The sequence below is a fragment of the Jatropha curcas genome, chromosome 9 (genome assembly GCF_041381405.1).
Source record: "Jatropha curcas cultivar XTBG-Jc1 chromosome 9, XTBG_Jcur_1.0, whole genome shotgun sequence".
NCBI classification, from domain to species: Eukaryota; Viridiplantae; Streptophyta; class Magnoliopsida; order Malpighiales; family Euphorbiaceae; genus Jatropha; species Jatropha curcas.
The window spans coordinates 27,122,243-27,132,460 of NC_143159.1; the positions used below are offsets into that span (position 1 = coordinate 27,122,243).

General features: G+C 32.3%; 2 protein-coding genes across 5 annotated transcripts; both read left to right on the plus strand.

The window, feature by feature from the left end:
- Window positions 1–903: 903 nt before the first annotated feature.
- On the plus strand, window positions 904–2,202 carry LOC105640794 (F-box protein At5g49610). The gene has a single exon (XM_012225189.4). The coding sequence runs from the start codon at window positions 906–908 to the stop codon at window positions 2,091–2,093; it is 1,188 nt and encodes a 395-aa protein (XP_012080579.2). The 5' UTR covers window positions 904–905; the 3' UTR covers window positions 2,094–2,202.
- Window positions 2,203–3,359: 1,157 nt separating this feature from the next.
- Window positions 3,360–8,798, plus strand: LOC105639776 (pentatricopeptide repeat-containing protein At4g33170). 4 transcript variants are annotated; one of them, XR_002285071.3, is made up of 3 exons: window positions 3,360–5,509; window positions 8,014–8,055; window positions 8,272–8,798. XR_002285071.3 is itself a non-coding variant. In XM_037638599.2 (2 exons), the coding sequence occupies exon 1, from the start codon at window positions 3,697–3,699 to the stop codon at window positions 5,467–5,469; it is 1,773 nt and encodes a 590-aa protein (XP_037494527.1). In that variant the 5' UTR covers window positions 3,360–3,696; the 3' UTR covers window positions 5,470–5,509; window positions 6,600–8,798. The 4 variants fall into 4 exon arrangements, 2 of the variants coding, with proteins under 2 accessions (XP_037494527.1, XP_012079321.1); XR_016322427.1 differs by having other exon boundaries at window positions 3,360–8,055; XM_037638599.2 differs by having other exon boundaries at window positions 6,600–8,798.
- Window positions 8,799–10,218: the final 1,420 nt, after the last annotated feature.

The following is a 10,218-nucleotide window of genomic DNA, read 5'->3' on the forward strand; positions in this document are numbered from 1 at the left end:
TCTTTAGCCACCTGTTAAAAATTGTAAAGCTTTTGCTTCAAATAGCCTACTACTAAAAATTGCAGAAGGAAAACGCATTTTGTTTTTTCTTCTTCTATGGACATTTTGAGCTTTGAGAACAGAAATTGAGGAAAAGAAACTGATTGTTTGATATAGATAAGGACTAAGGAGTAGTAGACTACGTGTTTGCCAAGAAAGAAAGCGTAAGAAAACACTTTCTTTCTTCCTTTCTTTCTTTTAGATGATACTCTGTTTTATTTTTCAGAATCACTGCACAATATATTCCTGTTTGGTTGGCAAGAATCTGAGTAAAATGCAGGAAAATCAATAGAAATGAAACTCACATCTTGAATATTTCAACTTCCTTCCTTGTTTTCTTTCCTTTCTAGGATATTTTATTTCTCTGTTTCTTTTAGTACTTCGTTTTCTTCTTTATATATATATATATATATATATATATATATATATATATTGGATGAGACGTGGGAACAACTCCAGTTACAACTTATACGTAAATTAAAGAAAATGAAATGGGTTTGGTGCTTTATTATTGTATTAATAGAATTTATGAATCATATATATAAAACAAGAAACAGAGTGATGTTTCCTTTCGTTTCTTGCTTACCAAACAGGGTTTTGAGATTTACATGTGCTGTTTATATTGGTTTTCAATTACTACTTGATAAAAGAAATGAAAACATTCACCAAGCGTGATTGTTCCAACTCATACACACTAATGAGATAGAAGCCTTTAAATTAGTTTGTTTGGTCAGAATTAGGAAGAAAATGAAATGGTTTTCTTCCTGGAAATTATAAACATATCAATCACCATTTTTGTTTATTTATTCTGAAAATTTGAGTTCATTATCTGATTCTTTTGTGTTGTGGATCAGTAAATGAAGAAAATGAAGAAAATGAAGAACTTTGAGAGTTTGACCACTGATATAACCTTTGATGTGCTTTCAAGATTGCCAACAAAAAGATTGATTGAGTTAAAGACTGTTTCTAAAGGGTGGAAACAACTTATAACCAATCCATTATTCATTAAGGTTCAATCCCAGAAAGAAGAACCGTTATCAGGCTTCTTCTTCCAACAGAGATTCCAGTGGTGTGAAATTGACATAAAAACTATAAACTACATACCTGTGAAATTAAAAGAAGGGATTGAACTTCAAAATGGGTGTTTTGATTTCCTTTCTCAAGAAGTTGTTCTCCTGACGTCTTGCAATGGGCTAATTTGCTGTAGAAGTTGCTTCCCTTTTGAAAACCCATCTCTCTTTGTTTGCAATCCCTTGAACAGAGAATGGATTAAGCTGGACTGGATCAATCCTGATAAAGAAAACAGCATTGCTCTTGCATTTGATCCTTCTAAGGATCTTGTTGACAATTCTGCAAACTTCAAATTGGTTAGAGTTTCACAAAAACAGGCGGAAGAAGAAGGATTCTACTTCTCGTTTGATATATATTCTTCAGAAACAAAAAGTTGGAAACTGTCAAATGAGATTTGTTGTTGCAACAACAATTTTTACAAGAACAAAGGTGTTTTCATTGGAGGGATATTACATTGGCTAACTGATGGTGATCAAATCCTCACTTTTATGGTAGAGAATGAGTTAGCTTGGTTAATTTCAACACCACTTCCTTCTACAGAATTCAATAGTGTTCCTGAGGCTTGCATTGGAGAATCTGAAGGCAAACTATACTATATAATAATTTCTGAAGAAGGAATCCATGTCTGGTTTCTTGAACACTATTTTGAGTTCAACTGGTCATTGAAGCACTCAAAAACATTGGCAGTAATGGAACAAGAAAATCCTCAATTCCTCTGCAACTTACAGGAGAGAGTCAAACAAAGGTTGACCAATGATTTTAGTCCATGGATGGATCCTATTGCCTTCAAAGATGGGATTTTGCTGTTGAGGGTATCAAACACTGTCTACTTATATCACATTGAGAGGAGCAAAATGGAGAAAGTAAGTGATATTTCAAAGTTTGGTACTAATTCCATTATGTCTTCTCCTATTGTGCTTCCTTACTCTATGAGCTTGGTTCCTTTACTAAGTAAGACAGAGTTGACTCCTTCAGGTGCCTAAACTGCATCTAAACTTGATCTGTTTTGTTTTTTTTCTGTTGGTGGCTGATTGTTGACTCCTTCAGGTTCCTTTACTAAGTACAAGAAATTTTGTTCTACTAATTTTTTGCCCAAATGCACAGATTATACTTAGTGATTGCAGAAAGTTAAAATCTTTTGATTTTGTTATTGTACCTGTATTTACCACCTAGAATATGGTTGAGGTGGGAACTTTGTTGATCAGATAGTTTTTGAACAATCAAATCTTGATATCCACTTTTATGTGGTTGCAGGGTAGCTAATTTCTTTTTATTTGCCAAATCTAATATTTAAGAACTTCATAGATAATTTATTAGATGGCATACATAATAATTAACAAAAATTAAGCTTATAAAATGAAGCTAAAAGCCTAATAAGTAGTAATATCTTAAATTTTGTGTATTGTTGTAAATGTATTTTTTTTTTCCCTTACAAAAATTTCTATTGTATCTTAAAATAAAATTTAGAGATTATTTGTAATTATAAATTTTAATATTTTTAATTACTCTTAATGGTTTAATTTTAATATGGTATGGAAGCTTAAAACCCATTATCATCATGTGTTAAAACAAAACCTATCCATACTCCTGTTCCATTTTATTTGCTTGTTACTTTTTTTTTTTTTTTTATGTCTTAAAATATTTAGGAGGTTTCTAAATTTATATATTTAAATAATTATTTTTTTATAATAATTTTTATGATTATTTGTTAAATGAAAGTTTTTATTAATATCTTAATGAGTTAAGAGTAAAAAATAGCAAAATAATTTTTATTAACTAAATTCTTAATATACATATTTTGCCAAACCATGCAAATAAAATGAAACGTAGGGAGTATTTTTATTGAGCTAATCGGACAGACTGAATGATATCTACTATTATCAAATCTGATTAAATTAAGCTTAATTTTTTTTTTATTCTGTCCATAAACGTAAGTTTGCTTTAGAATAGTTTTAAAGTTGTTTTAGAATAATCTCAAATATTGGGATAGAGGGAGTAATTTATTTTGAGAATATTAAGAAATAATTAATGAATTTTTTCAATTTTATCCTTTTATATATATATTAGACACATTAATTATTAATAATAAAAAATAAAAATAAGTTAACTAAATTAATGACTTTTTTGTTATATTTTTTTGTTATATATTATTAATCACTACTATTTAAAACTTTTAATGACTTATATTTATGGAGGGAGGAAGTATTGTTTACTACTATTATATGCACAATTATTAATAGATATATGTTGGATTAATTGCTGGTGGAGGCTTCTATCCGACGGTGTCGTTTTAATGCTCCCTCTCTCCTGCCTAGCTCTTGAAGAGTTCGAGCTTTCTGCCATGGGTTGCCTTTGAGGTCACCCTCATCTATCATTTTCAGCTCCGATGCTTCCTTTTAGTGCCCAGTTCTCACGAAGATCGATTTCTACTGTTGAGTTTGTACTTTAGATTAAACTAAGCTCTTGCCCATTTTTAGATTGAACTTACTCGAATTTGTTCAAGATTGATATACGAGATGAATTGGAAAAACTCGACTTAAATTACATCCTAACTGAAAGAAGTTAACTACAACTGTGAAATGCTAGATGCGGTGGCCAGGTCATGTAATTGGGAGCGCAAGGCGACCTTCACTAGCGTTTTCAACCTTGCAATCAAACACCATAAGCACCATTCCTACCTCACAGTTACAGCAACAATTTTACGTTAACCTGTTGCGTAGATGCTTAGAAACCTCCAATATAAGCCATGGAAGAGCTATTCACGCCGTTTTTATCAAAACCCTTTTCCGTTCTCTTTATCTCCATAACCATATTCTCAATTTCTATATCAAATCTGGACATTTGAACTATGCTCTCAAATTGTTCGATGGAATGCCTGCAAGAAATGTTGTGTCTTGGTCCTCTGTCATTTCTGGCTTTGTCCAACATGGCTATTCCGATCAAGCTCTCTCTTTCTTTTCGCGCATGCATTTTGATTCTTCAGTGTTGCCTAACGAGTTTACACTAGTTAGCGTTCTCCATGCTTGCTCCTTATCTAAGAATTCTATTCATTTATACCCAATTTATGTGAATATTATTCGGCTAGCATTTGAATCAAATGTTTTTGTGGTTAATGCATTTTTAACTGCTTTGATACGGCATGAAAAGTTTTTAGAGGCTAAAGAAGTTTTTGATGGGTGTTCACATAAGGATATGGTCACATGGAACGTAATGATTTCTGGGTTGTTGCAGTATTCTTATTTAGAATTACCAAATTTTTGGTGTAGAATGAATTTTGAAGGTCACAAACCTGATCAATACACTTTTGCTGCTGCTTTTACTGCTTCTTCTGCTCTTACTAATCTCAATATGGGTTTGCAAGTCCATGCACAGCTTATAAAGACTGGTCATGGGGCTGATATTTGTGTTGGAAATTCTTTGTGTGATATGTACATAAAAAATAGGAGGACAGTTGATGGTTTGAATGCTTTTCATGACATGACTTGTAAAGATGTGCGTTCTTGGACCCAGATGGCTGCTGTATTCTTACAATGTGGGGAACCAGGCAAAGCGCTTGAGATTATTGAAGAAATGCTGTACATTGGTGTGAAGCCAAATAAGTTCACTCTTGCCACTGCACTTAATGCTTGTGCTAATTTGCCTTCGTTGGAGGATGGAAAGAAATTCCATGGCCTGAGAATCAAACTTGATTCTCAGGTTGATACCTGTGTTGATAATGCATTAGTCGATGTGTACGCAAAATCGGGATGCACAGATGAGGCATGGGCTGTTTTCCAGTCAATGCCTAATCGAACAGTTGTTTCATGGACAACCATGATTATGGGATGTGCACAAAATGGCCAAGCTAGAGAAGCTTTGGAAATTTTTGATGAGATGAGAATGGAAGGTGTAGAGCCAAATTATGTCACATTCATTTGTGTGCTTTATGCATGTAGCCAAGGGGGATTTATTGATGAAGGGTGGAAATATTTCTTTTCCATGTCTAATGACCACGGAATCACTCCAGGAGAAGATCACTATGCATGTATGGTGAATCTACTTGGTCGTGCAGGGCATATTAAGGAAGCGGAGGAATTGATCTCAAGAATGCCATTTCAACCAGGTGTGCTTGTTTGGCAGACTTTATTAGGTGCTTGTCGGCTGCATGGGGATATGGAAACTGGAAAGCGAGCAGCAGAATGTGCAATCCATTTGGATGAAATTGACCCTGCAAATTATGTTTTATTATCTAACATGTTTGCTGGTATAAAGAATTGGGACAGTGTGGGGATGTTGCGTAAAATCATGGAGAATAGGGATGTAAAGAAAGTGCCAGGATCCAGTTGGATTGAAGTAGAAAAAGTTTGCTCAGTTACATGAGCTTGTCGGAGAACAGCATGAATGAATGGAGACTAAGCAGGTATTTTCTATTTGTTCTTCACATCATTTAGATACAGTAACTTTTTATCTTAAAAATAAATTGAAAAAAAAAAAACTCAATTTTTCCTTTTTGAACTGAAATTATCAGTTGGTCATGTCTTGACTAGATAAAACCATGGCTGGTTGATACCTGATGATTTTGGGCGAGCATTGTATATTTATTTCTGTTTTATGCTCATCACTCTATTTTTTTCCCAGTAGTTATGATAGAGGCAAATAGAGTTAATGAGCTTGGATATACATAATTTATTGGAATATTGTTCGAGATTCTTTCGTAGAAAGGACCAGAATTACCAGAAATTGATGCAAAATCTGGATTATGATTTGGAATGTTAATATTAGAATTCTAAAATGCAATCAACCAAAGGTAGAGAATCAACAATCTCATCGCGTGAATCTCGGATAATATTGGTGTTATCAGTTTATTATGTCTTAACTAGGGCCGTTTATCTAGTTAACGTATTGATGAAAAATATTTACCAACATAGGGTGGATTGAGAAGTAATTATCGATTTAGGGTGAAATGTGTTGACTGGACTAAAAAACAATAAACGGTACAGATTCAAACTTCTCCTATAATAGTTTCCAGTCTGAAATGAAATTCCCTTTCCCTTTGGCCAAGCTAGTAAACTACCTCATTCTATCATTTGACTTGACTTTTTTACTGTAGCGGTTAAAAAAGGGTAAAAACCAAGAAATTCTTTAGTAGATTATGTCTACCATGTCACCCATGGACTAATGTAATAATAGTGCCATATGAGAATAATTTTTAAAATTTTGCTATTTGATTTTTGCGACACACTAACAGTTATAGCTTATTAATTATCTTTTACCATTTTTTATGGCATGAAAGTCTGATATAATTTTAGATGGTACTATTTATTGGCTTGGTCCATAGATGACGTGGTAGACATAGTTTACCTAAGATTTTCTTTAAAAAAAAACCCCAGTTTGCCACTTAAAATGGCAGGTAGAGATGACATGGCAGCTGCCATCAGTTCAAATGATGGACAACTTGTTGCCATCAGCTTGTGTTGTCAACTCCTTTTAAGTAAAATTTTTTTATGCAGCACGATTTTAGGGAAGAGGCAGAGAAGAAGTGTAGAAGAAAGAGAGTAAAAAATAAGAGCAGAGAAATGGGGCTTAGGAAGAAAATTCACGCATTCACTAGTTACTTAAAGTAGCAGGCAACAAGATGCATCAATATTGTCTTGTTGTTCCCTACTTAAAGCCGTGGACATAATGAAAAGCTGCTGACAGTCTGCTACTCTTAAGTGGCAGATGGGTGATGTGGCACTTTGACAGGGTTCACTGCAGTTGTTTGACTCTCCCAGTCAGAAAAAAAAAACCACACCCTAGATTAGTAACTATTGTTCAACCCACCCTATGTTGGTAATTATTTTTTTCCAATAGCCCTCTTACTTAACTAGATAAAATTGTGGCTGGTGGGTACATAGCAATCTCAGTAAGTAATCTATATTTATTTCTGATTATGCTTTTTTTTTGTCCCCAGTAGTTACATTAGAGGAATACAGAGTTAATGAGCTTGGATATGCACAATGATTGAATATTTTTGTTTGAGATTCTTTTGAAGGAAGGGCCAATTGTACCAGAAATAGATGCAAAATCCGGATTGTAGATTGGAATGTTAAAATTAGTATTCTAAAATGCAACCAAACATAGGTAGAGAATCAAACAATCTCATCACATGAACCTTGGATAATGTTGTCATCATTATTGCAGCAAATTTTGGGATTTGTACGTCTCTTTATTGCTGTTAGCACAGCATTTTTAGTTTTAGTAATCTATGCAGAGCACATTATTCTTGTGGAACCAGCCTCGTCTACTAGGTATGCCTTTTTATTTATGGCTGCAGTATATTGATTTATCATTGGAAAATTATAGACTGGGAGTATATGCATAGAAGGACTTGATTGTTATTGCTGAGTGAAGTTTACCTGAATTGCTGAAATTATCTGGAAAATGGCCTGACAGTTGGTGAAATGTTATGAACTGGATCTTGAGATAAAGGAAAGGAATTCAACAAGATGGTGTAGAGAGTTGAGTCAAATAGACTTGACTTGCACTTCCCAAATTATCTTGGGAAGTGGCCAGATACTACAATCTTTTAAAAAAAAATTACTGATCATTAGGTAAATCCATGGATCCAGTTCTTTATTTGGGACATAGTTGTTGGTTGCTACTGAAAATCATGTTTCAGGTGCATCAGAATTGTAGATGAATGGCAATATAACTCTTAATATAGTGGATATTAATGGAAAATTTGCTATTTTTTCTTAACTTTGATGAACTGCTTTGAATATAGCATTGTAAATGTAAGTTTAACGTGAAGGTCTTCTTTTCTTTTTCTTCTCTTTGGTAAGTAATTTTTTCTGACTCTGCAATAGTTCATAACTTCATGTAGGTTCCTAATTCATATTCCTGCTGTTTCTTTACAGTGATTATGTTCATTTTATGTTTCAGGAGACAGATTGACATGCTTGAAAGATTGCCTCATTTGTCGAGGTACCCACCGTTAATCCGGGGGCCAATTATTTTTTCAATTAATTTTTAAAATAAACAAAATTAAACAAAAGAAAATAAATTAATTTTAGTTTTAAGTTAATATTGTTTTGATTTTTTTTTTTTTTTGAATTTTCAGATTGGAAATTATTTCTTTTCCTTTTTTTAAAATTTTAGTTTGGAATTAGCCTGAATCGCCTTTGCTATTCTTGTTGGTAGACCCGTCTCACCCAATATACCAAACTGAGACCTGGCTTCTCCATTTTGATTCAAAACTGAGGGGCCCCTGATTTCTTTTTGGACCAGTTCCTGGCCAATCCGATTCTGGTTTGAAATTGGTTCTTGGCTGGGTCTACTCATTTGGCATGGTTAATAATCTTGGGAGATAAATGTTTTGACTGAAATGACTTTTGTGAATTGTGGTATGTGACCTTGTACTTGTTTCCCTCGCTTTCTAATTATTGTTAAACTCATGAAAAGTGTCTACCAAGATATGGCTAATAAAGATGACAGAAGGTCCATTTACCAGCCACTCCTGTTCAGGTGAGCCGACAAGCCAGGTACCAGAAACAGGAAATACAATTTTTAATTCTAATATTGCCCTTCTTCTTTTTTTTTCTCTTTTTGAGAATATTGCCTTGTTGAGAGAGTAGCAAGAATTCAATTTAATCATTCTATTCTATGTTTATCTTAACTAGAAAAATGATTTTAAGAGTTTCCACTTTTAGTAATTTAGTTTATTTCAATTTGATTTGGCTTAATTTTAATTTTTCAACTATGTTCAAGTTGAAAGGGATGAGTTTTAGGATTTAAAATCTTGATGTCATGCATCATTAGGATAGTGACATTATACTAGCAAAATGATATCCTTTTGACTACTTGCTTGGGGAGGGGAATGTCTAGGAGCAGAAAAATAAATGGAAGAGTGAAAACCTAACTTCCCTGTTTTCCTCTACAAAAAAGTTTTGAACTTTAATTAGTTTTACAATGTTATTTTGTATGTTATTTCTCATTACATCATATTGGTCAGCTAAAACTAATAATGTAGATGCATCATATTTAGGGCTATGAGAAAATCCATTAGCAAAGACCCTATCTTTTTGATTGGCAAGTTTAATTTCATTTTACAATAAGTATTTTTTATTTGAGTTGTTATTTAATTTTTCAATTAATGCTGATATGTGATGTATGAAGGTTGTAATTATTATGAATGATAAAAATATAAGGTGTCGATTAATAAAATTAGCTGTAATTGTAAAATGCGTTATTATTGTTGATGATGATTTTTTATTTGTGTAATTCCTGTCTTAAAATATACGTCGTTTAAGATAATTATTTTATCTCAAAATATAAGACAATAGTAATAAATGAGTTTTTTTTTTCTTCTAATTTTATCTTTATTTATATTATATACAATAACTATTCTTACAAGTTAGTACCTTTTATTTTGAAATAAAGGGTAATTTAGTCAAATTATCTTTAATTTTGTTATAATTTAAGATTAATTGTTTTTTTAATAAATGACTTATATATGAAGTATCATTTAGCCGTCCTTTGCTTAGAAAAGAGAAATTTGATCCCAAAAAAAATTGGAATGAAAGTTACAAATAAAAACTCAATTTGACCTTTTATAATAAAAACAAGGTCAACAAAGAAACCAGAGGAGAAAGTTGTCAATTTAGGTGTCACAACTTTTCATCTTAATTTTATTTTTTTTGGCTTAACATACAGGGCTATAAACAAGCTGACTCGAGTCGAGCTTGGCTCGATAAGGATATGCATAAATTTGAGTTCGGCTCATTTAAAAATAGTCAAGTTTGAACTCGCTTGGTTCGATAATAATAGATAATAATTAATAAGAACAAAAACATATCAAACAAGTTTAAAGTTTGAGCCAGCGAATAAAAAATAAAACTTACCAAATCGAATTGGTTTCAATTTTTAAGAATTTCAATTTTTTAATAAAAACATATATTTTTTGATATGATTGGAGTTTGGTTATACCCTAAAATTAAAATGATTTAACTCATAAATTAGGTTAAAATTAAAAAATAATAATTTGGTTCAAGTTATTAAATTCTATAAACAATTCAGTTTGGCTTCTATTTTGTTATTTTTTTTTCCATTCAAACAATTAGGCAATAAATAATTTTCTTTCCGGTTTCT